Raw genomic sequence first — 27,946 nt, forward strand, 5'->3', positions numbered from 1 at the left:
TTGACCCGCCCACCTGCGGGGGAGGGGTGGCTCACCATGGCAACTGGCCTCTGCGTTGTGGAAGCAGACTACCCTGGGCTTGGCGGTTCCCGGTAGTCACCATTCCAAGGAGACTTGAAGATGTACAGCCAGCGGTTTGGCATTGTCCCAAGGGAATTTAAGGGTCCCACTCCCAAGGCGGTGATCATTGTAAGTAACAGGATATTTGTGCGGGAAAACCTAAGACCTTTTCCGTCTCCTGGTGAAGCCTGACCAGTTCTTTCACCTGGGAAGCAGGTTCCAGAAGCAGCGGGCTTTGGGGAAGAAACGGTTGTTGCTCGCTGCCCACATCCATCCCATCCTTTTCCACTCCAACCTCCAACTACAATCACCACTTGGGATCTTGGTGTTTTTGTTTTTCCTTTAGTATCCCCCAAATGCCGTGAGCTTGGGTGTGGGAGCATTCTGGAAGGGCACTGGGCCAAGAGGCTGATTCTGGATCTGAACTGGCTATATGGTTCAACGGGACAACTTTGGGATGGTCTTGTGACCCTATGAAAACAGTCTATAGAAAGGGAATTGGGCTTTGAATGTTGTGTGTGATAGTGGGATGTTCCTGTGCCGGCTAAATAAATGAGTAGCTGGTGTTGGACAACAATGCTCCTACAGACTGAAAATAAGTCAGTTAGTTGCCTCCTACAATGGACTGGTACGGGTTGCCGATAAGAAAGGAATTTAAAATGAATTTTGCTAGCAATACAGACACTTCTCTTCCATGCATATGTTTTTTTTTTTAAATTCCTGAATACTTGTTTCTACAGATTAGAAAATCAGTCATATGTAATCAGAGTTATGGCTGGAACCACTACTGGGTGTATAGTATTAATGGGGGTAAATCCAGTGACCCCCTTTATTAAACCCCCCTTCACATGGTGAAGAAACAGCCTCCTCCTAAATAAGCCATTAAAAGTAGGTAATAGGTTATGTTTACTGTGGTGGCAACTTGTGGAAGAAAGTAAGATTTGGGCTAATCAAGAATACAGTTGTGGGCTGGAGAGATGGCTCAGAGGTTGGGAGCACTGACTGCTCTTCCAGAGGTCCTGAGTTCAATTCCCAGCAACCACATGGTGGCTCACAACCATCTGTACTGAGATCTGGCGCCCTCCTCTGGTGTGCGGGCAGAATGTTGTATACATAAGAAATAAATAAATCTTAAAAAAAAATACAGTTGTATTATGGCCCGTAGGCGCGTTCCATATTTCTACTTACAGAACTCCCTCTTCTCTAGGTCCCAGGACTTTAGAATCTGAATCTGGAAAAAAGTAGTCTGGAAACTGCTGTGGGCTTTCAAAGCTCAAGATAACTTCATGGACAACAGACTCAAACACTTTTGGGTCTTGTATCTCAATGCAGCATTTGGGATCCAGGCCATTTGTTGGCGACTATTATTTATGTTCATAACCACAAGGAACAGGGAGAAGAAAAACAAACTGCTATAGCAGAAGCAGGCCACTAAATACTGTGAAAAGAGGAGGCAAAAGAGCCAGAGTTGTTTCTTCTTCTCTGGTGTCTAAGTGAGTGACTAGAAATGAGAGGTAATTGATGAAGCTTGGACCCTCAGAAATTCCGTAGGAAAAAGCAATTTTTTAAGAAGGTGATGGAGTCAGCCACTAGCACATTCTTTTTCTCATTTAACAGATGAGAAACCCTAGAGTATAGGTCAGAACCAAGCCTGGATGGGGGTATTGTTCTTTAAAATAGGAACCTGAGATGTTGTCATAGCAAAGTCCTTCCTTGATCTTCTTTTGGTGTCCTAGGAGGGTTAGTGTCATTATTGTAGTTGCTAGCCATGCATGACTTTTCCCTTCTGGAAATGTGTTAGTTGAAAATGCTCAGAGTCACATATTGAAAAGATAATATTCTGGATATACTGGATAAATAAACTATATTATCAAAATTATTTTAACCAGTTCAGTTGCAAGAAAAACTTAAGTTGTGTGTCTGTTTTGTATTCTATTTCTATTGAACAGTGTGGGTTTTGGTCAGTGACAAGCCTGTACCTTGACTGGCATCACCTTTTTCCATTTTAGACAACTCAAGGTCCCACCTTCTTCATCCAGAGACTGGGAACTCAGCTAGGCATGGTGGCACAGCCTGTAACTACAACATTTGGGGGGCAGAGGCGGATGATCAGTTAAGCGAGAACTTGAGCCAGCCTGAGCTACATGTCTCAATGCCCCAAGCCTTCCAGGGCTTCCAGGTCTAGCTACCACTCATGCTGTGTCTCACCAACTCTTCTTGCCCGCTTTAGTCAAAGTGCACCTCAGGTCTTGAGTCCTGTCCTGACCGGTGGCAACCACCGCGTCTAGCTGGCCTGGGTGGTGGTCTCAGTCCACACACGTCTACCCGAAGCCTAAGTTCTTTCTGTGTCTCCTGCCCAGTGACCCTGCTCTACTTCACTATCACAGAATCCGCACACATAAAATACCAGGAATGTTAGAGAATAGTAGTTGAATTAGCTGACTCTAGACTCTCCTCTTGGGCTGTTTCCCGCTTCATCCTGTCAGCTGCACCTAGGTGCCTCTTTGTGTACCTGAAGCATTTCATCAGTTTTATCTTTGGATGGATGCTGTGTTTGTTTCCTTTGAATGCTTTACCACAGTGACAAACCCCAGTATCTGGTCATTCTGGCACTTATATTCTAAATATAACTCAGCGGAATGGATCTGCCTTGTGCTTTCTGGGTTTATTACTATGAATAAGCACCCACGTGCCACACCTCACCAGAGATGACTGGATAAAACAGGTCATAAGATAAGACCATTGATTCCTTGATGGCATCAGGAGGTGCAGACACTGCACCGAGACTAGAAACACTGCTCACTCAGTCACATTGAGAGGCTAATGTGGGATGAGGGGGCTCAAGGCTAGCAAAACAGAAATGATAAAGATATAGCTAAGGAGATTTCATTTGGTGTGTTACTATATAGTCAAACTGCATGCACACCTCCAGCTTCTGAGTGACCATTGTGCAAAGAGAATACATTTAAAGAAACGGAACTATCCCCAAAATATCTATAACTCTCGGAGACCAGCTTCGACAAGGATACCACTTACCAGGACAGGGGCATGGGGATTAGAAATATAAGTAAAGAGAATGAAGACTCTAGTGAAAATAATAAACAGAAGCATAGGATAGAGAGTTCCAGTGAATACTGAAAATTGCCCACATTTCACCTTGTCTAGCGGTCAGAGAGTTTGAGCTTATTTTTGTTCTTTCAAAGTTGTTGACAATGAGTATGGGTATACACCCTGACTTAGGGTGTGGTTATTTGGTGTTTTGGACATTAAGATGATCCATAGAGGTGGATCTGCTCCACACTGACAAAAGGCCAGAAAATTCAATCATAGTCCTGTGCTCCTTCATTTAAAATTGGAAATTTGACATAGGGAGTGGCTGCCTATAGGATACTTGGTCTAGGGTGTGTTCACTGAACATTCCTGCCCAAGCATCAAATGCCTTACTCCGGAAATAATGGCTGGATGTCTGAAGTATTGAAGTAAGTAACTGATTTGGTTGTTCTTTGTGTCATATTACAGCAGTATTTTTCCTTCTTCCCTCCTTTTGTATTGGGGTATAAAAGCATAAGAAAAATGAATGATTTCCCTTCCTGCTAGGAGTCAGTTATCTAAGGAGTGAATGTCATGGAAGAAGTCTCTAGTGCCCCATAAACTTGCTATGGGGCCCGGGGTGGGCCCCTCCTTCTGTTTCCCAACTGACCAGAGAACAGATGACCATCAGCGTCCATCTTAGACCGACATTCATTAGACCAATGATGTCCTTTCTTGCAATGGGGGCACAAGCCAGGTTGCTTCTTACCTGAGGCTCCATCTGGTTGTCAAGGGTTACCTGAAGACAGGTCTCTGGGGCAGTTGGGACATTGTTTTTTAAAATGCCCAGCTTGTCCACAGTTAAAGCAGGACTTGGGCTGTGCCCCAAGACCGTGACACTGCAGAGCAGCGGCCATCACAGCCCTGGTGATATGGTCTTGGTCAATTCCTTACACAGTCTGACATAATCATTAAGCCTTCCTCATTGCCGGTGAGGATGAATAGCCTCCTGACAATACTTGTTGGCATTCTCATAAGCTTATTTGATAACTGGTGGCATTTAACATCAGGGAAAATCCTCCTGCTAACTGTGAGAGCCAATTCACAAAATCTGAATAAGGCTCAGACGACCCCTTCAGCACCTTAGATAACTGACCCCTAGCAGCCTTGTTAGGCAAGGCTTTCTAGGCTCTTATGACAGCGGTGGCAATCTGAGCATACACCCCAGGGTCATACATGACTTGCTGATTAAGTGGAGCACACGGTCCAGCGCCGGTGAGCATGTCCACACTTCTATTCGGGTGCCCTGTAGTAGTGTTCCTTCTGGCTGTCTCTACAATTTTCTTGCTAATCAGACATCCAAATCAAATAATCCCCTCCACTAAGTACCGCCCTACAAAGTTGCATCCAATCACTAGGAGTCAAATTTTGATCCATGTAGGATTCCACCAAGGCAGTGGCAAAGGGAGCATGCGGCCCACAAGCGGTTATGGCCTCTTTAAGCTGTCTTACATCCTTAAACTGAAACTGCAGATGTAGCCTCTGTCTATCCCCTGAGGCTCCACAGTTTCAATAACAGGGAACACCTGGATATTTCTAACTTACGTTCTGCCAATTGTCTCCCCAACTCCTCTACCTCTCTCTCACTAGCCAGAGGGTCAGCTGCTTTGTAAAAGGGGTTCTTTCTCCTGGGGCGAGGCAAGAGAACAGACCTGGTCCCAAGGATGACTCGGAATCACTACTATCTGAGATCCGAGCTTCCCCAGGCTCCTTCAGCTCTTTTCCCTCTGGATCTCCTTTGCATGACGCCAAGGATTCTCTGTCTTGGACATTCTCCAGTATCCTAATGCCTTCCTTAAGATGTTCCTTGACGCTATAATTTTTAGTAAGTATAGACTTTTTAACCAGCCTCCATAGGAAAAACGTGGCAATGGGAAAGGACTCCAGTCCCTTTTTTCTCAGTTCCTTTTGTAGGTCTTCCTTAACATGTTCCCGGTCATGGTTGTTCAAGGTGTCTGCCTGTAGAAACCATGGACTAACCCTACCTAGGGTTTCCAAGAATTCTTCAGCTGTTTTTCTTTTAATCCCGGCACTCTGCTTTTTCAGTAGTACCTGCACTTCCTTTACGAGAGCGGACTTGGAAGAATCCACTCCCATCCTTACAATTCACCCTCTCACCTTCTCACCTACTCTTTCTTACCTGCTAGCCAGCCTTATGGATGGTGTCCCTCAGAGATGTCCCTAGTGACATGAGTCACTCTTGGAGCAAGAACGCCCATTTTATTGTGTTCCCACACAGCTTATATAGGACTCTCCTTGACTAATGTCCAAGCCCTAGCTCTGGGGATTTTCCACTGCAAGCCCACCAGAAATCACTTCCTTGTTATCAGGAACTCATGAGGGTTTTGTGCTCAGAACAGCTGCAAACATAGAAAATCAAGTTGTTTACTCCAGCAGGCAAGAGGTCATAGAAAGTTTAGGGTCTGAGGGACTGCAGCTCCCAACACCCCCATTTTACCCCCAATAAATACTCTGCCCCACTACTGCTTGAGGTGTCCTCTGCTCCATCGATGCATCAGATGGACGAGAGAACTGAATTCAAACTCACAATTGAAGGACTCTGTTTTTGTATGGGATCTGGTCTCTCGGTGATCTTTGGGGATCTGGACTTTGGGCACAAGAGGGATACACTCTCAGAGTAAAGTTTTTTTTTTCTCTCTCTCCCAGCAGCTGACAGTTGTTGCCATTCACTCGCAGCTAGTGAGGGGATTGTATGCCCAGCTTCCCTCTCTGTGCTGGGATGTAGTCTGGCTTGGGCTCACACATGTTCTGTGCAGTTACCATCACTGTGCAGCTTCCCTCCTGTGTCCAGAAGACGTTAGCTTGCCATTCATTGCCTCTGGCTCTTATACTCTTTCTTCCCTCTCTTCTGAAATTATCCATGAGCCTTGGAAGTGGGTGGGGGCTTGGGTGCAGCGCACATGTTTCCTTTTGGACCGAACATTCTACAGTTTCTCATTCTATGTACTTTGGCCAGTTGTGGGTGTCTGTGTTAATCACAATCCACTGCAAATAGAAGCTTCTGGGGAGGGTTTGAAAGACCCTCGTTTTCAAGGGTGGTGGGAGAAATCCCCCAAACTCAATAATTCAGGCCAACAGATGCAGTCAGCAAGAGGTGTCTTTATTGATTACACAGACGCCTGCGTGTGCACCAGCAGCTTATGCCAACTGAGCACACCGGGCAAATTCAAACAGCCATATTTATAGGGAAAAATGATTACATAAGAGGGTAGTATAGTACAAGCATTTCATTGGCTCTCAAATTGGCGGGCTTAGCTCACCCTGGGGACGGCCCCATGTCTATTCTCAAATTTCCCCAAAAAACCATAAAGCCAGATAAAACACCCTGCAGCAAGTTGACAGTTTAGATAGAATGTCTTGGGGATGGAGTATTCCCTCTCCTCAGTCCCGAAAAACCACAAAGCTAGATAGAGCACTCTGTTTCTCTCCTTAGCCTAGTCAGTGAGTCTGCAACCCATAGATATCCAGTTTTAGCATCGGCTGATGGGGGGGGGGGGCTAGCTAAATTTCAGCAGAGTTTAATATAGTACGTGGGCATGGGGGGTCTTTCAGATATGGGGGTTCTTTCAGGTTGACCTGGTAGGAATATACAGAAAGAGGTGCAAAATGATGCTCAAATTTTTACCTTTTTTTATTTTGTTTTTTGAGGCAAGGATTCTCTGTACATCTCCAGCTATCCTGGAACTCACTTTGTAGACCAGGCTGGTCTCAAACTCACAGAGATCCGCCTGCCTCTGCCTCCCGAGTGCTGGGATTAAAGGCGTGCGCCACCATTGCCCAGCTAAATTATTGCTGTTTTAAGACACGGTTGTCGTTAGGCTGCAAGAGCAAAAGTTCCCTCAGTCTTTCACGGACTCTTTCAAAGCCAGGAAAGGAACTTATCTAAATCTCTGTCCCTCTAAAGAACCCAAGATTCAAATGTGGAATTCTGCTCCTCAGAGAGACTGAATAGCAGGTAGCTCACTTCCTTTCCTGGCATCTCTCCAGAAGCTCTTGTGGGCCTCCGAACAACCCTTCCCCACCTGGCTCCTCTCTACCACTTCCTGTCAGCTAGTAGCTGATTCAGCCTCCTGACCTCAGGCGAATTTTATTTAATCAAACACATCTTTTGCATCATTAAATACATGTTCTGGAGCATAAATAAAAGTAACATGCCTTAAAATATTCTACAGCACACAATTTTTTTTTCTATCCACAGCCAAGCTTTTGATTTCTGCCTATTGTGAGTGACAGCTGTCATTTGTTTTCAGAGGGCCAAGCCTCCCAAGGCTCAAAGGGCTGAACAACATCTGAAAAGAATCCAGCGCAGCTACCACAAGTATCACACTACTTTGGCTTCCATTAAGTCCAATGAGCAGGATCGCCTGAGAGTTGACTGGATCCAGCACAATGACCGCAAGTCCTTTGACAGTCTTGTGCGATCAAGAGTCAAGGATGCCATGCAAGGCTTTATCATCAACACTGAAGAGCGGAGGAATAAGTAAGGCTCACACACCTGGTAGCCCAGGCTGTGAAGCAAACCGGAAGCACTCGCTTTTATTTCCTTTGAGCACTGGGGATCAAACCCTGGGTCTCTTCTATGTTGGGCAAGTTTGTTATGTCTCAGCTCACAAGTGTTTTAAGATTGTGCATGAAACAATCAAGTCAAATGAAGGTCATGGCTGACTTTTATAGTAAAACCAATAACTATTGTTGGCTATTATTTTTACTTATTCACTTATTTTATTATTTACTACATTTTGATGGAAAAAGAATATACTGTTTTAGGGTTTGTTTCTTTAACTAGAATCTGTCCACTGTGATAATTTTGAAGATAAGCATTTCATATTTTATCTGTATATTCGCAAATAAAATATGGCACAAATTGAGGTCTTATTTTGTGGAGAACCACACGGTGTGACCTTTTTTTTTTTTAAACATTATTTATTGGAGGGAGTGAATGTCATTGTGCATATGGAGGTCAGGGGACAACTTTGGGGAGTTGGTTCTTTCCTTCCACTATGTGGGTCTCAGGGTCAAACTCGGATCACCAGACAATTCTTTTTTTATTTTTTCAAAGTGGCTTCTGGGGACAAAACTCATGCTTGCAAGGCAAGGGTTTTCCTGAGTTATTTCCTCACCCTTAGTGATCATTTATTTCTTAAAAAATTTATAGACAATAACTCAGAAGAACGAAAGTCAATTGGAATGATAATTTTATGAATAAATTATTTAGTTTTTTGTTTGTTTGTTTCAGGCTACGTGAACTTTTAGCATCAGAAGAAAGCAATTATTTTGCTGAAATGCAAGCAAAAGGAGAAACCATTGAAGAGAAAAAAGACAGAATGAGAGAGAGAACCAAGCTGTTAAGAGAGAAGAAGGAAAAAGAGAGGCAGGAGTTTGTAGCTGAAAAATTAGAGCAGCAATTCAGGTAATAAATTGGAAGAGCAGACAAACAGAATGTGAACGTGGGGTGGTTAAGTGAAGGAACTAATGGCAGAGCTGCTGCTGCTAGTCCAGGGAAGGAAGCGCGGGCACACATAGTGCCCTTCAGCAATGGTGCTTCTTAGAAGAAAGAGCTTCAAGACCATGGTGGACCCTTGAGGTGGGAGGAGAACTTTAGCCAGAAAATAGCGCAGTGTGTGGGACTACACTATGGGGGCCTCACAGGAGATGGGTGATGGGAAGTAGAGGGAGAGGGAATGAGGAGAGGAGGGGGGGGGAGAGGAAGAGAGCAGATGGCAAATGAGCAGCCTCTGCCAACAATGTCTGTTTTCTGCGGGGCAGTTTAAGTACCCTGTGGGAGTGGTCTTGAACATTTCTTGGGGGGGTGGTCATCATTTGACTGGCTTTTTGAGATGTGGCAGGGTTTGGAGAGAGATAGGGAGGGGGCATAGGCGAAGCTTCCACCAAAACAATCCCCATGATTTCTCTTTCTTCCTAGGGCTATGGGGTTATATTCTGTAGTTGTAGCTTCACTGCCTCTTATATGCCTAAGAGAGGCATTAAGGGCATTACTACCATGGGGTTGAGAACTATGTACTGCTTTTGCAGAAGCCCCATGTTCTCTTTGCAGTGCACTGATCTGGTGGCTCACACCATCTGTAAGTCCCACTCCAGAGATCTGATGCCCCCTTCTGGACCCCAATGGCACCTGTTCTCACATAACATACTAGCATATAGACAGAAACATATACATAAGATTTTTTTAAAAAGAATAAAAACAGATATTTTAAAAATGCTATCATATTTCTCTTTTTTCTTTTTTCCTTTCTTTTCTTCCTTCCTTCCTTCCTTTCTTTTCTTTTTTTTTTTTTCATGACAGAGTAGCTTTGGAGCCTATCCTGGAACTCACTCTGTAGACCAGGCTGGCCTCTAACTCACAGAGATCCACCTGCCTCTGCCCCTGAGTGCTGGGATTAAAGGCATGTGTCATCACTGCCCAGCAGCTATTAAATTTCACAGGTTGGTTTCTTCATTTTGGTCTTTTTTTTTTTAATTTGAGTCCTTAAATGTAGTGATTGTCACATGATATGATTATCAGTTTCATATGTCTTTTAATTTAAGATCTCAGTCTCAGAAGGGATTTGAAAAGTTCAATATTTTTCCTGGAAGGGTTTAAAACATAGCTATTAGCCTTTTAAAAATTTATTTAATAAATAGACTAATTATTTTTGTTTATGATCATTTTTGCCTGCATGGATGTAAATGTGTGCCTAGTTCCCAAGAAGGCCTTGGAACTGGAGTTACAGACAGCTGTGAGCAGCCATGTGGGTGCCAGAATCAAACTCAGGTCCTCTGCAAGAACAACCATTCCTTTAACTGCTGAGCCATCTTTCCAGCCCAAATTCATTCATTTTTCAGAAAAGGTCTAACTTTGTAATCTAGGCTAGCTCAGAACTCATGGTGTAGCCCAGGCTGGCCTTGAATTCAAGATACTTCTACCTCAGCCTCCCAAGTGCTAGGACTGCCACACACCTGCCTTCAATAAATATTTTTGAGACTTATGTCAAACTCTTTGATTGGATACTATGTTGATTGACTTAAGGAAAGTGAATGTCAGTTAGGTTCTCAAGTTCCTGAGCATGAATAAGCAAATGGATATCTCCTGTTAAACTGCGTTCAGGACCAGATGGTCTAGGAGTAAGTTCTCACTTAACTGGTAGAATACAAAAGTAATCCAAGAGTTCATTTTCACTGCACTTCGAAAGCAGGATGAGAAAACAGCAAAATCAGATTGAGATGTGGTTCAGAGAACCATAAAAACTCTGCCTGTGACAATGGTTCTTTAGAATTTCCATTAACAATACACTGCCCTAATTCGTCCTACTGAGCAGTGGTTCTCAACCTGTGGGTCTCAACCCCTCTGGGGGTTGAACAACCCTTTCATAGGGGTTGCATATCAGATATCCTGCATATCATTTATTCACATCACAATTTCTAACAGTAGAAAAATTACTGTTATGAAGTAGCAACAAAAATAATTTTATGGTTGGGGGTCACCACAGCATGAGGAACTGTGTTAAAAAGGGTCACAGAACTAGGAAGGTTGTGAAGCACCACTCTAGAGGCCGAGAGGAGGAGTAAACTGTTCTGGTGAGCCAGGAGCACAGGATGCAGGAACAGCTGGTAGGACTACATTGAGGCAGCTGGCCCACATAAGTTCACTCCTTTTGTTTTGTTTTCTTTTTGAGGCAGGGTCTCACTATGTAGCTCTGGCTGTCCCAGAACTCACTATGTAGGCCAGGCTGGCCTCGAACTTACAGAGATCTGCCTGCCTCTGCTTTCAGGTACTAGAGGCATGCACCACTACACATCTAAGTTAAACGTTTGATCCAAAGTCACACAGGAGGTGGCAGAGCAGCTGATTCTGGCTGATGGCAGCACCTGTATCTTAGTGGCCTTCTCTGGAACCTGCCTCCCTCCCCGTGGTTTCCTCACATTTCCTCTGTCCTGGTGGCCTGCGTCTGGGCTGTTCCGACTTCCCTTTCTCCTCTGCATTACTGTGTAAATGTATGCCTAGACACAGCACTGTGAAATGCTGGGTTTGCCTTTTTAAATTTCCCTTCCAGGGAACGCTGTGAGGAGCTCCGCAGTAAACTGGTCAGCATCCACGAGAAAAAGGTGATTGAGGAACGGGAGGCACAGATAGCATTCAACGAGGAGCTGAAGAGGCAGAAGCTGGTGGAAGAGCAGATGTATGCAAAGCTCTGGGAGGAAGACAGACTAGCCAAGGAAACGCGAGAAGCTCAAGAAGAGAGGAGACAGAGGGAGCTGGTGGAAAACACACGCCTGGGGCTGGATGCTCAGGTCACTAGCCTGCAGGCGCAAAGGCAGGCAGCCAGGCAGATGAAGGAAGAGGAGGCCCGCTTCCTGGTGAGCCCTTTCATATGCTTGCGATGTGGTGATGGGTTCTATGAATGTAGCAGTTTCCAACTGGCTAATACAGTTTTCTGACTTGGAGCTAGGGGCTGGTCCATTAAGCATATTTCCACTTTGAAGTATCATTGTTTCTTAGCAGTACACTCAAGTCTAGATGTACAGGTGTGCATAGAAGCATATGGCCCGGGAAGAGTGGGGGCTGGCATGTTGAGCACAGTGGTGAGTGATGAGTACTTGGGGTCAAAGGTCATTTACATTTACTTTTTTTTTGGTCATTTTTGGATACACACCTACTTATCACTTTACAACCACACACACAACAATTCCTGTAAAGCTTTATTTCTGGCTCAGCTTTATTAAAAAGCAAGCTCCATTTCTACAATCCCTCTAGATGCAGCTGTGTGTATATATTTCTAAGAAATCCTTTAGCCTCACCAATGTAGAGAAAATGCATTAACTCACTTGCTTTGTGTAGTAAGGAGGGCGCTTGTTGGTTCCCAACTGCTTAGCCCCAAAATAATCACACAGAAACCATATTATTTAAATCACTGCTTGGCCGATTAGCTTTAACTTCTTATTGGCTAACTCTTACATCTTAATTTAATCCATCTCCATTAATCTGTGCATACCACCAGGTTGTGGCTTACCAGCAAAGTTTCAGCACGTCTGTCACTGGCAGTGGCTCCATGGCTTTTTTCTAACTCCCATGTGGCCAACTAAAATCCACTTAAAACATGAGAGGACTTGAAAAGGAATTCTAGACACAGAAATACAGAGTTTAATACAGCTTCATGCTGTTTGTTGGTGGCGTGCCGCAGCTCCTTCAAGAGAGGTTTTCCTGACTCAGCATCAGCAGGAAAAAAGCTGTGCCATTTTGAAATGCCAGCTTTCTGGCCCTGCTGCCAGTGCAACCTCTGGCTCTTTCAGGAGGCCAAGCATTTGGATGGGGCTTGTGAGCAACGTGTTATGGCTTGCTTGGTGACAACAAATGTGTCTAGAAATGGGGAATTTTGTGCATGGCTCTCGGAGACAGCAAGCAGCTCCGCCATGCTAAACTGGGTGGGGCAAGCAGGCAGTGCCATATTTCCCCAGCAGTGGCGCACTTTAATTTTTTAAGGAGCACTTAGCATTTTTAGAAGCACTCCTAGATAGTAAAGAATTACAGATACACAATAGGACAGATTCAGACATAAAAGACCTCTAAGTGGGTCACAGTGTTGGATAAATGTACATAGGCTTGGGAGAGAGAAGAAAAAGAGTATAGAGAGTTATAAAAGGAAGTAAAATAGAGTAAAAATAAATAAGCCACATAAAGATGGAACATTCACAGAGTCTGGATTATGTGTATTGTGTCTTCTTTGAATTTTTTGACTGTGAAGGAGCTAAGTACAGAAAGACATTTCATTGTACAGGCTGCTAAGCTAAACCAACGTAAAGGTATCTTGACTTTAATATTTGAGTCTAAGGATATGTTGCTTTGGAAAAGAGGTTCTTCTTTTGTTTCCACAGAGGATGAGAACCTATGGAATCCTTCTAGACTAATGTGGCTTGATGGACCAAGACCCCATGAAAGGTTGCCTTGAATACCCCCCCCCCAAAAAAATTATTTCACCCAATGAACAACAAAAAGTAGTGTGGAGAGTACTAAACCCACATTCCCAAATATTGTTTTAAATGTTTCTTTATATTTAAAAGGGGATATGCTATAAAGATTTGAACTGGTATAGATCTTGGTTTATTTATGCAAATTTAAAGTTAATCTTGTTATATGTATAATTCTGCTCTTGATTAATTATGTAATTCATTTAAAACATAATGTATAATTAAGAATATAGGTTAATAGAGATATATTTCAGTTAGGTATTCTTCAAATCATTCAGAGACCTTCAGAATATGGCATTTAAATGTTTTAAGAATTTAGAACTTTTTATGACAATGAGACACAGTTGCTGCTGGCAACACCAATCTACTTCAAGAAGAAGATGGACAGGCATTTGAAGAGGCTCCTTAAGGAGTTGGTTAGCCGTTTGGGCAAGAAACTGCTCTTGCCTGAATTGCTTGATGAACTGGACATGCAGGACCTGCAGAAAAATGACTGCTGAACTTGACTAAAGGTGAGACCGGCCTTCAGGGTTCCTGCTTCCTGAAAAGGTCTGCCAGACATTCTGCAGGACACAGAAAAATGTGACTGAATACTGCCAATATAGGTAGAACTGTCTTTGAAACTTCCTGCTTCGTGGAAAAGTCTACTAGATACTATGGAACTGTAGGCTGAAGATGGATGCTCCAATGGTACAGAAGAAACTTTGGGTGACTGTCGAGGCAGCAAGATGTCTCTGTCAATTCTAGAGCTTAGGAAGTTGCTTACAATGCACTTCATGTTTACTTAGGTAATGTTATATCTTTCTGGAATCTTTGATGGAGTTGAAGAATTTATAGTTAGAGTTTTCCTTAGTTATGATAAAAGATAAAGTATATGTAATTTTACTATGTCACAATTAAAACCTTCCTTTTTTATTTAAACAGAAAAGGGGAGGTGACATGGGATTTCCCTCCTGTATGCTGTGGATATCATTGGTTAATAAAGGAATTTCTTTGGGCCTATAGCAACCTATAGGGGAACAGAGCTAGGCCAGGAAAACTGAACTGAATGCTGGGAGAAAGAAGGGCAGAGTTAGAAGAAATGTAGCCCCACCAGAGATGGATGGAACGTTAGCCGGTAAGCCACAGCCATGTAGCAATACACATATTAATAGAAATTGGTTAAATTAATGTGTAAGAGTCAGCCAATAAGAAGCTAGAGCTAATGGGCCAAGAAGTGATTTAATTAATTTGGTTTCTGTGTGATTATTTTGGTTCTGGGTGGCCAGGACAAGCAAACAGCCTCCTTACTACAGCTTGCTTAACTATGCTGATTCATCTTCATTATTCCTCCTTAGGAGCAGAACAATGCACAAGTTAAGCTAGAGAATGAACAAGAGAAGCTCCGGAAACGGAAGACAAAATTGGAAACTAGGAACATCTTGAAAAAAGCCTTGGAAGACAAGATAGAGTCCATGCGGCAGGAGTACAAAGAGGAGCAGGACTTGAATATGAAGCTTGTAGGAAGGGCCCTTCAAAACTTGCAAGAGGAGGCAGAGAAGAATAAGCAAAAGAAAGTAAGACATTTGTTTAGTGCCTACTAAATGCCAGTCAGGATTGACTGTTGAGTTGACAGTCTATGGGCAGTTTTTCTCTGTGCTTCATGGTACAAAGTCCTGAGCTCAGTTTCCAACAGAGAAAGGAAGGAAGGGAAGAGAGGAAGGGAGGTAAGACTATAAAAGATAGCTTTAGTCCCCCAGCAGTGCAGGAGCACCCCAGTTTCTGCACATTCTCTTTAGCATTTGATATTGTCATTCTTTTTGTTTTATTATGGTACATGTTGCCAAATAGCTCATATGACTTTAATTTGTATTTCCCTAATGGTTAATGATGTTAAGCAGTGTTTTTACATTCTTATTTGCCCTCACTTAGTCTCTTAGTGAAATGTTTCTTTCTGGGTTATTTAGGTCATTCCTTGTTGATATTCCAGACAACCCCATTGTAGAGTAGCAGTATTCCCATTGAAAGTGTGTTGGTAACTGCTTTAGGAAACTCTTTGAGAAAGAATTTGAATCAATTTACTCAAAAATGTGCTGTCAAACATTTAAAAAAGATTCAGAGAATGTTTGGGCCCCCTTGTGTCCTTAACAAGCTTTTTAGCAAATTTCATTGAAAGTCCATTCTTGTCTTGTCTATACCTGTATACAATCTACTTCTGAGTCCTTTGAAGTAAATCCCAGACATAATAGTGTATCAGTGAATGCTTACGTATATAGCACCACAAGATTAGGATGGGACCTTTTAGAAGACTGCCTTTTAGGCTGCCCTTGGGGTTATCAAGATGACTCAGCAGGTAAAGGAGTCTAATATCAAGCCTGTTGATTTGAGTTCTATCCCCAGGTATAAAGACAGAGCCTGTTATTGAAAGTTGTCCTTTGATCCTCCTCCCCCAACACAAGTGTGCACACACATACACCATGGCACATATGTGTCCACTCAAACACATTACACACTCATATAACAAATAAATTATCATATGTGGTAGTTGGAATATAATATCATAGGGAGTGACTTGCTTGGAGTGGATATGACCTTGTTCTAGGAGGTGTGTCACTGCGGGGTGATGTGGGATGTCCTTCTGTATATGTGTTGCTTATATTGGTTAATGAATAAAGCTACTTTGGCCTACAGCCAAGCAGAATATAGCCAGACTGAAAGAGATATAAAGAGATAGTAGGCAGAGTCAAAGAGACACCATGTAGCTGCCGAAGGAGACAGACCCTAGAGAGCCTTACCAGTAAACCATAAGCCTCATGGTAAAATACAAAATAATAGGAATGGGTTAATTTAGATGTAACAGTTAGTTAATAAGAAACCTGAGATAATAGGCTGAGTGATGTTTTAATTGATATAGTTTCTGTGTGGTTATTTTGGGTCTGGGTGGCCAGGAACAAACAAGCAGCCTCTGCCTACAGTTGGAGAGTACTTTGAGATTTCCTATGCTCAGGATACTTCCTGGTGTGTTAATTGACTTCTTGTTGCCTGCAAGATGTAGAACTCTTAGCTCCAGCTACCACACCACATCTGCCTGCACACTGCCATGCTCCCAGCCATGATGATAATGGGCTGAACCTCTGAAACTCTAAGCCACCACCTCAATTACATGTTTTCTTCATAAGAGTTGCTATGGTCATGATGTCTCTTCACAGCCATAAAAACCCTAAGATACCAAGTATTAAAAATATAAACTTGCGCTTCCTCTTTCTGCTTCCTTGGCATGCGCACGCGTTTTCTCTGTCTCTCTCTTCTTTTATCTCTCCTCTCTCCTTTTATCTCTTCTTTCTTTCTTTCTTTCTTTCTTTCTTTCTTTCTCCCTCTTCCTTAATAAATACTTATGGCTAAAAAATATATAAACTTGCTCTTGTTGCTGTGTTATAATAACATGAATTAAATTTTATGCTATGTAGGAAGACATGGGAAGAGAACAAAAGATATACAATGACTATCTAATACAGCTACGAATGGAAGAAAAAGCCCAAGAGAAAGAACTAGACAGGATACTAGAGGAGATAAAGGCAAAGAAGTTGGCTGAGAAGGACCGGGAGCTGGCCCTTGAAAGAGAAGCAAGGAAGCAACTCATGAATGAAGTCATGTGTACAAGAAAACTCCAAGTTCAAGAAAAATGTAAGGAACTATTTTATATTCTTCTTATCTTTCCTTTTCATAAGTTCATTGTTTAGTTAGCATTTAATTCAAACTGATGGGTTTCACTGTGACATTTAATAGACACACAGCATTATATTGTGCTCTCATTTCCCCTCTTCCCACTATCCCCCTGTACCCGCTTCTTCCATGCTCTTATTTTAACAACCAAAATATTTAAAGTATGTAACCATGAAGTACCATGAATGTTGAAAGTACTAAGACCCCTGCTTTTTCAATTCTTGTCTAATTAGAACTGGAGACATAAATGAATGAGAAACTTCCCATTCTAGCACGTTCACATGCCCAGTTCCAGGGGAGGTGCTCTCAAGGTCGAAGAGTCATGTGTACGCTGAGTGCTGTTCACCTTGATAATTATAAAAGATGGTGGAAGGCAGACTCCTGCCTCTTCCTCTGCCCTTTCATCTGTCCCTGTTTTCTTTCTGAAGCTGTTTCTGTCCCTCCATCACAACCTGTAATATACTGAACCCTGAGAAATTCTGGGTGTCTGGTAAAGTCAGCTCAAATGGCTCATTCACTCAAGGCTATTTGTGTTCCCATTTAAAGTATATCCTTCTCTCCAAGACTTTAACTATGACTTTTTGGCATTTCTGATGACTGATGGACCAGAAGGGTCTCCATTCAGAGACCATTCTCATAGTTTGGGGAGGTTTTCTCCCTTTTTCCTTTTAGCAGTTCATAAAACTTCATAAAAACTTCAATTATCCTTAACTCTAGTTTAAGACTTCTGGAATTACATGTGGGCTGAGTTTCCCCTGTCTCATGGATCTCCCTGGACCAAATTGCCCTCTACTACTAAATAACGGATCCTGTTAACTTGTTACAATCCAGACCTTACACTTTTCAGATCATGCTTATCTGTAGCTGCATCTTCTTTCTCCCTCCAGCTGATTCTACATACTGTCCCCAGGCCACCACACTCTCAACTTTATGACAGATTCACACCAACTAAATGGGCCTGTGTAGAGGCCCAAAAAATGTGAGCCTCTTTCCACCTTGACCAAAGGCCAGAGAGTTGGAACTCTGTTCCTTCAAGGTTATTGTGTTTCCACCTCAAAAAAAGGTCCCACCTAGATTTAGATCAGAGAGTTCTGATTTCTCAAGATTATTGTCAACATGTGTGGTTAATATCCAGACCTTGTATTTCAGGAATAGAGAAGTAGGTATTTTCCACCTCAAACAAAAGAAAAGGATTCAACTAAAGTTCCAGTTCCCTTAAGGAGATAACACTGGATTCCACCAGGGAGTGGTTTCCTACAAAATGTTTGGTCTAGGGTATAAACATGACTTATTTTGTTCTAGCAACAGAATGTTTAACTATGAACATAGCCGGCAACCTTCAACTGGTCTGTTCATTTCCTTGTATCATGTTAATGCAGTTTTTTTTTGGATTTTTATTTTTATTTTTTTAATTAATTAATTTATTTATTGAAGATTTCTGTCTCTTCCCCACCACTGCCTCCCATTTCCCTCCCCCTCACCGTTAATGCAGTTTTTTTATCTTACTCTTACCTCTTAGGGTCGGGGTATTTTAAGCAATTGGAAATTAAACATGGGCAACTTCAGTATTCGCTGGAACTCCCCTCCATTACTAGTCTATGTTTTCTGATTTATTATTTTTGCATCTTCATACTCTTTACTTATATTTCTATAATCTCCATGGTCCTAACATGGCTGGTCCCCAACAGGCCTGTCCTCCTTATTCATACTATACTCTCAAGGTCATGTATTCCTTTCTCAAATGCAAGATTCTTTCTACATCCTTCCCCCCATTCTCGACACCTGGGAATCAGAGGCAGTATGACTGCAGGTGTGTGCTGTGAATCACTGAAACCTATAAAGGACCCCTCACCACTACAGGGCCCTGAGCACTCCCCAGAGTTCCTGCCATGTTGGTATCTGTCTATCTTTATCAAAATTAATATTTCTTCCTGATGTGGGATTCCCCTCTGTATGCTATGAATACTATTGGTTAATAAAGGACTACTTTGGACCTATAGCAGGGCAGAACTTAGAAAAGCGGGGAAAACTAAACTGAATGTTGGGAGAAGGAAGGCGGATTTAGAGAGAAGCCACGGAGCTACTGCTGGAGATAGATGTGCTGAAACTTTGCTGGTAGGCCCCAACCTTGTAGTTATGCACAGATGGGTCAAATTATGATGTAAGAGTTACCCAATAAGAAGTTAGACCTAATGGGCCAAGCAGTGATTTAATTAATACAGTTTCTGTGTGATTATTTTGGGGTTGAGCCACCAGAACAACCAAGAGGCCCTCCCTCCAACATCTTCCATTAATCCCATAGTGTCCTTCTTGCTCTCTGAATGCAGAGCCTTTCAGTGAGATGCTCCAAGAGTCTCCTGGAGACTATCAATCTTATAGCTTCAGTGTATCTAGATTATAATTCCTTACAATTTCCCACTCATGAGCCTTTCATTTGGGAAATGGTTAAACAACCCCATATATACGAGTGTATAAAATGGGCACAGATCCAACATAAACTGATAATATAGCATAAATAAATTTAAAACAATTTTTGATAGATGGATATTTTTACTATTTATTAAAGATAAAAGCAAAATTGCATTCTTTTTTGGTTTTGTTTTTAAAGAAATGGGTATTTCTTTATTGCCCATTGCTATGGTCTGAATGTTTGTGTTCCTCAAACGTTATGTTGAAATCCTACCCCCAAGGTGAGATGTATAGCTATACATATTTTTTCTTTCTTGTTTTTTTTTAAAAAATATTTTTAAAATTTATTATGTATATAATATTCTGTCTGCATGTATGCTTGCAGGCCAGAAGAGGGCACCAGACCTCATTACAGATGGTCGTGAGCTACCATGTGGTTGCTTGGAATTGAACTCAGGACCTTTGGAAGAGCAGGCAATGCTCTTGACCACTGAGCTATCTCTCCAGCCCCCCAAAATTGCATTCTAATGAGATGGATGTGCTTGCTTATTTTACATAAAGAATAAAATCCTGGGGCCTAATCTTGGCTGGATATTTGATAATGCAGGACTGATTGCACATTTAATATTTTTCAGAGTTGACTGGTGTTTTTATTTTATAAACATCAGTACTGAGAATGCAACTTCACATAAACATATAGTTCAAAATGGCAGAATTATGTTGAAGGCTGTTTCAGAAATTGTTGGAATGTCTGCCCTAACCCCAAGTGAAAATTCAATTGCTGATCTTTTAAAATAAAACTTAAGTCAGCAACTCAACCATTAATTGAATAATTAATAATAATAAAACATTCTAATATCATACAATTCAAAGATCTGATACAAACTGAAGAATATTAATAAGAAAGATAATTGAAGACTTTGTTTATTTCGACTACCTGCGCAGTTTAGGGACTGTCCTAACTGGGGCAACAGAGGATGAAGAAATTGTAGACACATACAGAAAAGCTGGGGTGAGGTGGTCCTGTGCTGTCATGGAGACGCACTGACAGCAGCCTGGAGCCTCACACATTTATGAGGTGTGTTAGCTAATCTGAGTACAGGGTCTCTGTAGGGAAGCAGTCCCACAATGTAGCTGACACTTTATGCACACACTGGTTTTAGCTGTAGGCCAAGCACTGAATCAAGTCACTCAAATATGGAAAAGCAGTTAAAACCATTAGTGTCGTCTCCCAGATCTCTCTCACTAAACAAAGTCTGTGGTAAAGGAGACAGTTTATTTTTCCATAGGTCTCATTGCAATCTAGACTCAAGTTACATTTTGCCACAGACTGGGTATCTTCAGCCTCCCTGTTCATATTTCTCAGTGTCAGTGACCAAGGCACCAGGCAGGTCAGGGCCAGCATGATATGTAAATCAAATTTGCCTCTCTGTTTCCCCAGATCCCAGGGGCACTGTTGGAACTGCAGTTGTGCCCCCCACCCACCCCCATAGCTATCTATGGCTGTCTCTGGGGGCGAGGTGTCAGTCCTTTGTAAACCGAGGGGCAAAGCGCATAAGGCCAGACACCCTCTGGGACCCTATTTTACAGACTCTGCAATTTTGTGAGGAAACAGCTTATAAAATCCCATTAAGACGCCATAAACCTGAAGTAAAAATGGAAGTATGTTTGGATCCTTCTGCTATATATCTATCCCTTAACTTTTCTCCTATTTTTTCAAATAACCAAATTTTCTATCTTTTCTGGGTCGTCTGAACATAGTCTAAGAACTTATGGAAACATGACATTTTTATTTTCTTGGTTCCTCAAAACTTCCTTCAAATTCTAAAGATATAATTGCTCATCTCTCAACTCTGCTGCCCCATGTTTGGTGCCCAGTGCATAAAAACAAGGTCCCCTTATCTTTAATTGTCATGTGTCTGCATTTCTCAGAAGAGCCTTCCCTCATCTGGCCCAATGCCAAGTCCCCGTAGTCAGGATCCCTATTAGGGCACCATTTCTGTGACCTGCATGGTTTAGTGATGAACCTAACTGATAGGGAATGAAGAAATGACAGACACACATATAGAAAAGCTGGCAATGGGTGGGCCTTGTGCGGTGACAGAGATGTGCAAACAGCCTGAAAACTCAGCAGGTTTTTTTTTTTTTTTTTTTTTATGTATAAGGCCTTTTGTGGAGGCAGGTGAGCCAATCTCAATGGGGGGGGGGGGTGTTGGTCTTTAGGCAAGTAGTCCTGGGATGCAGTCTTCAGGAAGGAGGAAGCAGGGGTTGGTGATTTCTGTACACACTGGTTTCAGCTAAGAACCAAACTTTCCTCAATACCTGTACTTGGCACACAGGACGGCTTTGCCATCCCTCTTAGCCAGACCAGGGGAAAGCCCTCCGTTCCGGTAGATCCGAGGCATCTGTGCCTTGACATGTCTGTACCTGTGCCAGTGATACACAGTCACCTTCGACCTTATCCGATCCCCATGGTCTGCCATAATGAAACCATTTTTGTTTATTTAGGAACGGGAAACTTGGTACATAAACTGCAATTCATAACACACAGTTGCCCCAAATCTAAGCCACAGTGATCCCAGCAGCGTTCATTGGCACTGGGTGGTATAGAATTATGTGCAGGAAAAATCGCATGCTGTGCACTTGGAATCAAGGTGCCAGGAAAGTAGCTGCAACGCCAGCGAACACTTCCAGAAACAAATCATTACCTCTTTGAATTTGAATTAAAATTTGATTTTGCATGTTCAGAAACCTTTTAATGTTGCCGGCATTTTCATGACTTTGCATTTAGTTATGTGCCCCAATGTAGAATTGCCACGTTCAGCTTAAGAAGCCGAGCATGCACTACCCCATGTGTTTCCTCCTCCGCATTCAGTGCTTGGTCATGGAATCAAGTTTGTAGCTACTCTGAGGTTTCTGCCTCTGCCTGAAAGAAACAACACAGATCGTGAGAGTGTGTTAGATTTCCACACAAGTGATCTGCGAGCTACAGGAATAGCTCATCCTGGCTTTGCTGATTGAGTCTCCAGTTTAGGAACTATAACAGCAGTCAAAAAATGTTAATTCAGTAATTTCAGTAAGTGAGAAGGAAATATCTTTGATAAATGTTAAACTTGTTGAAAAACTATGGAAACCTCAAATGTCTAGGGTGAGTTAGCAAACAAAACCAACCATAATTCTACACCCAGGAAATCACAACTATTTACAGCTTTGAAAATTTCTCTTCAACATTTCTATATGTATATAATTTTCTCTAAAAAATCAGAATGAAGCTGGTTGCATTTGTTATTTGTGAACTTCCTTTGTTTCTTCTTTTTTTCCCCCTCCTCCTCTTTTTCCTCCTCCTCTTCTTATTGTGCTGAAGCTCACTGTAGGTGGACTTTTCTGTCCCACCAGCCAGCTCCCAAATAATCACACAAAGGCTTATTATTAATTATAAATCCTTGGCTGATAGCTTAGGCTTGTTACTAACTAGCTTTACAACTTAAATTAACCCATATTTATTAATTTCCATGCTACCATGTGGCTCGTGGATTGTTAGCTCATTTTCTACACATCCTGCTCCCTCTACGTCTGCTGGCAATACTACCTTTCTCCCCAGGTTTTCTCAGTCTGGATCTCCTGCCTAACTATTGACTAGTCACCTCTTTATTAAACCAATGATAGCAACACACCTTCATAGTATACGAAAGGATTATTCCATTTATTCCATAGCAGATCATACTGAAGGTCTCAGGTGTGATAGGCAAAGGCTCTATGGGGGTTTGAATGAAAATTGCCCCATAGGCTCATACGTTTCAATACTTTCTCCCCAGCTGGTGGAACTGTTTGGGAAAGACTAGATGTGGCTTTGTTCGAGGAGCTGTGTGAAAAGTTGACTGATAAGATACAAACCTTAGGCCTACTAATGAAAATTAAAAAAATATTCAGACATAGACAGAGGAATTTAGAGAAGATGAAACTGAAGAGGGGTGGCCCAAGATTATTAGAAAACCAACCTTAGTTTATCCAGCTATAATACAAGAATGACAAGGAGATGTAGCCCATAATCCTTCAACTGGTCTGTTCATCCCTTGTATCATGTTAATACCGTTTTTATCTTACTCCTACCTTTTGGAGTCGGAGTATAGAAGCACATGGAAATTAAGTCTGGATGGAGGTGCTTGGGCCAGTCCTGGGGGTTGGTTTCTGTCCATACGTCAGAGATATTTGTGCTAATTTGAGAGATAGTCCAGCTCCATCTCAGTATCAGAGAAGGTGATGGCGGCTTTCGGTTCACGGAAAAGGCCTTGTCCCCATCAGTTCTCTGTTGGTAAACACCTTCTGAGCCACCTCCAGCATCTGGGACCTACTGATAGCTTTATTTTTTTTTTAACTTTTGTAACTTTCTTTTCCTAATATCTGGGGCCAATTGGGTGACAAAGGAGATCTTTTCAGTAACTGTCTTTAATCCTAAAAGGTCAGGGTTGGGCAGGAGGGAGAATCCATTCTACCCAGGCGGCATTATCCAGCAGCAATTTTCCAACCCAGCTTGGGGCCAATGTTTTACTTTTTTCAGGGAAAGGTAGGTTTTGAGTTTTCCAGTTATATGGACTATTGGTTGAAAAGACATAAATCATGGAAGAGAAAAGTAGAACTTTCTTTTTTTCCTTCCCGTAGGCTGCTTAGAGCAGGTTTAGGAGCACAGGAATACACACCTTGGGGAGCCGCTTCACCCTCCCTGTGTGCATTCTCCTTAAATGTCAGGGGAAATCTACCAGAACTTCAAAGAAGAGCTAATACCTATACTTCTCAAATTGTTTCACATAGTAGAAACAGAAAGAACATTGCCAAACTCTTTCTATGGGGCCACAGTTACCCCATCACATAAAGACTCAGCACAGAAGAGAATTATAGACCAATCTTCCTCATGAACATTGATGGAAAAATACTCAATAAAATACTGGCAAATTGAACCCAAGAACACATAAAAAAAATCATCCACCATGACCAAAGGAGTACCTTGTCTGTTCCCTGATCAGCAGATCTGGCCAAGATAGATTTTAATCTCTTGTAAAAAGGCCACTCAAAGATTTTCAGGGCAAAATAATGAGAAGAAATCCGTGTGGATCACAGTGGATAAAAAACTTTATTCCTGGAGAGAAATGCTTCTCCCGTCTGTTTTTGAGACAGGGTCGGCCTATGTTACCTAGCTGGCCTCAATGTCCTGAGTTCAAGTGATACTCTTCCATCCATTTCCCTGCACCTTGGTCTGCAGGTGTACAGCTACATGCCTGGACTGTGCTTCTCTTTTCCTTTGGTTTTAAAAAATAATTTTAATTGTATGTATGTATGTATTGTGTGTATGTGTGTGCACACCCATATGCACCATGGCACATGTGGAAGTCAGAAGACAACTTGTTAGAGTCAGTTTTCTCTTTCTACCATGTTTTTATCCCAGGGATCCCAAACAATTCCGAAGGCAATATGTCTTTAGTGCCCAGAAAAATATCAGCAAGTCTTGCTTGAAAAAAAAAAAATTGTCAAGTAATTCCTCTCACCTTTCTTAGTGCAACGAAAAGCCAAAGAACAAGAAGAATTGGCTATGCAGCAAGAGCGCATAAATGAAGGCCTGAAAGAACTTAACTGTGAAGAGAGGGAGAATTTTGCCAGGTATGATTTTGTTCATTCTCTTTCTTATCACTTCTTATGTAGAAAAATATTATCTTTAACACAAGGATACTGCACCATTAATCCATATGTTACTGATACTATTTTATATTAATGCTTCATTGGTGCTTTTAGACCCTCAGAGCAATTAGTACGATTTCATATAAAAATAGGCACAAATTGTGCTGGTAAAATTAAGTTCCACTGTCATTGTGGGTCTGAATATACACATTGGTTATTAAGCCAGATGAGCATCTTTTTTTTTTTCTTTTTTCTTTTTTTTTTCTCAAGACAGTGTTTCTCTCTGTAGTTTTGGAGCCTGTCCTGGAACTAACTCTTGTAGACCAGGCTGGCCTTGAACTCACAGAGATCCTGCCTCTGCCTCCCGAGGTGCTGGGATTAAAGGCGAAAGGCGTGTGCCACCACTGCCCGACCAGATGAGCATCTTGACTAATAACATTAATTTACAAGAACTTAAAAAAAAATCTAGTAGTGTGAGTTGTATTTCTAGTTCTGTAACACATGGGAGGCAAGATGGCAGTTAATTTGGATAAGATTGTTAATCTTACTAATTTTCTCAAAGAGCCAATTCTTTGTTTTATTGATTCTTTGTATTTCATTGTTTGTTTGTTTGTATGCTATATATTTCAGCCCTGACTTTGACTATATATTGCCTGCTGCTACTCCTTTTGGGTGTCAGGTTTTTCTTTTTGTTCTAGAGCTGTCAGGTGTGCTGTTAAGTTACTAGTATGCAGTCTCTCCGATTTTTAAAACGTAGAAACTTAGTGCTGTGAGCCTCCTTCTCAGGAGCGGCCTTCATTGTTTCCCATGCATTTTCTCATGTAGAGTATTTCTAGAAAGTCTTGAATTTCTTTCTGGACTCACTTTTCATTCTGTAGAGGATTGTTCAGTTTCCACGGGGTCGTTATCTCCCTGGTGTTTCTGTTGTTGTAGATATCTGTCTTTAATCTATGCTGGTCAGATTTGGTGCAGGGTGTTCTATTTTCTTTAATCTGTTGGGACTTTCTTTGTGTCTGAGTATGTGGTCAGTTTTGGGGAAAGTGCCCTGAGGTGCTGTGAAAGTATATTCATTCATTCATTCATTCATTCATTCATTCATTCTCTCCTATATTATAGCTCAACCACAGCTTTCCCTCTCTCCTCTTCTCCCAGTTCTTTTTCTCCACTTCTCCTGGCCCTTAAATTCCCTACTCCATTTCCCTTTAGAAAAGGGTAGGCCTCCCAGGGATATCGATCAAACATGGCAATCAAGTTACAGTAAGACTAGGCACATCCCCTCACGTTAAAGCTGGACAAGGCAACCCAGCAGGAGGAAAAGGCTTGCTCCCAAAAGCAGGCAAAAGAGCGGAGACAGCCCATGCTCTCTCTGTTAGGAGTCTCACAAAGAGGGCCAAACTACACAACTGTCACATATAGGCAGCGGACCTCAGCTGGTCCCATTCAGGCTCCCTGGTTGTGAGTTCAGTCCCGGTGGGCCCTTTGAACCCAGGTTATTTTCATTGACTTTTTTTCTTGTCAGTCAAGTTTGATTCTTTCATAGGTTTCTGGGCTATTCAGCCCTGGGTCCTGGCTCTTCAAGCAGTGTCAGGAGTGGGCGCCCTCTTGTGGCATGGACCAGTCATCACTGGCCACTCCTACAAGTTCGGTGCCACCTTTATTTGAGCACATCTCCCAGGTAGAACAAATTGTGAGCCGGGGGTTCTGTGGCTGGGTTGGTGTCCCATACCCTCCACTGTAAGTCTTGCCTGGTTATAGAAGAGGGCCAGTTTAGGCTCCATATACCCCATTACTAGGAGTCTTAGCTAAGGTCACCCTCGTAGATTCCTGGGACTTTCCATTGCAATTCCAGTGCCCCCCAATTCCAGTCATCTCTTCATGTAGTCTCTCCCTTCATCCTCTCCCAGCTGACCCCTCCTGTGCCTGCCCCATTTTCCCCCAGTCTACCCACAATATAGATTTTGTTCCCAAAGGTATATTCGTTTGTGTGTGGGTGAAATATTCTGTAGCTATCTGTTAGGTACATTTGGTTCATAATGTCAGTTAGCTCCAGCATTTCTGCTTAGTTTTTGTCTGATGCCCTGTCTGTTTGCAAGGGTGGAGTATTGAAGTCTCCCACTATTAGTGAGTGAGTGTGGTAGTGTTTCTTTGATGAACTTGGGTGCCCTTGTGTTTGGTGCCTAGATGTTTATAGTGATATTTTATTTGTGTTTTAATAAAGTTCACCTAAAGATTGGAAGGGCATTAGAGGTCAGGCAGTGGTGACACACACCTTTAATCCCAGGATTTTGGATCTCTGTGAGTTCAAGGCCACACAAGATCAATACAGAAACAAATCCAGGTGTGGTGGTGCCACACATAAAATATCTTGGGGTAACACTAACCAAAGAAGTGAAAGACCTATTTGACAAAAACTTTAAGTCTTTGAAGAAAGAAATAGAAGAAGATACCAGAAAATGGAAAGATCTCCCATGCTTTTGGAATGGTAGGATCAACATAGTAAAAATGGCAGTCCTACCAAAAGCAATCCCATTTCTCGGTCTCTAAGTGATATTGTCGTGTTCCTATTCATGGAAGTATTATATTTAATGATAATGCTATAAATAAATCCAAATGGTAACTTTTAATGTTCTCCTTTGTTATCTTTAAAACCTTAGGCGCTGTGTTTTGGCTAAAGAGTATAGGGATCAACTTCGGATGCAAATTGCCTACCAGAAGCAGGCTCTGGAAGCAGCGAAGGAAGAGGAACGCCTGGAATTTGAAGCAGGGGTGGCTGCAAATCAAGACTGTCTGGACAGGATCAAGGGGATCCTCTCGGAACATCAAGCTCTGTCTCAGAAAATTCACCCCATGCGCAGGGCTTGGCCTGGCAAGCTTCCACTATAGTTTATTAAACATCAATGTATGTTTTCTGGGTCTTTTGGTATTTTTTAACTACACCTTTTAACTAAAGGATAAACTTTTATTCTCTTGAGTTTATATTCTTTATTAGACATAATTTTATTCCTTCAAATAAATTTGTTCTTTGTTTGGA

General features: G+C 42.1%; 1 protein-coding gene across 1 annotated transcript; it reads left to right on the forward strand.

Annotated features, from left to right (window-relative positions):
- Positions 1-27,946, forward strand: Cfap53 (cilia and flagella associated protein 53). The gene is made up of 8 exons (XM_050151671.1): positions 1-189; positions 7,422-7,651; positions 8,408-8,581; positions 11,223-11,526; positions 14,472-14,690; positions 16,581-16,797; positions 24,795-24,897; positions 27,570-27,946. The coding sequence occupies exons 1-8, from the start codon at positions 121-123 to the stop codon at positions 27,796-27,798; spliced, it is 1,545 nt and encodes a 514-aa protein (XP_050007628.1). The 5' UTR covers positions 1-120; the 3' UTR covers positions 27,799-27,946.

Source organism: Alexandromys fortis, unplaced genomic scaffold (assembly GCF_014885135.2).
Source record: "Alexandromys fortis isolate MF-2015 unplaced genomic scaffold, M_Fortis_MF-2015_v1.1 scaffold_71, whole genome shotgun sequence".
Taxonomy (NCBI): Eukaryota; Metazoa; Chordata; class Mammalia; order Rodentia; family Cricetidae; genus Alexandromys; species Alexandromys fortis.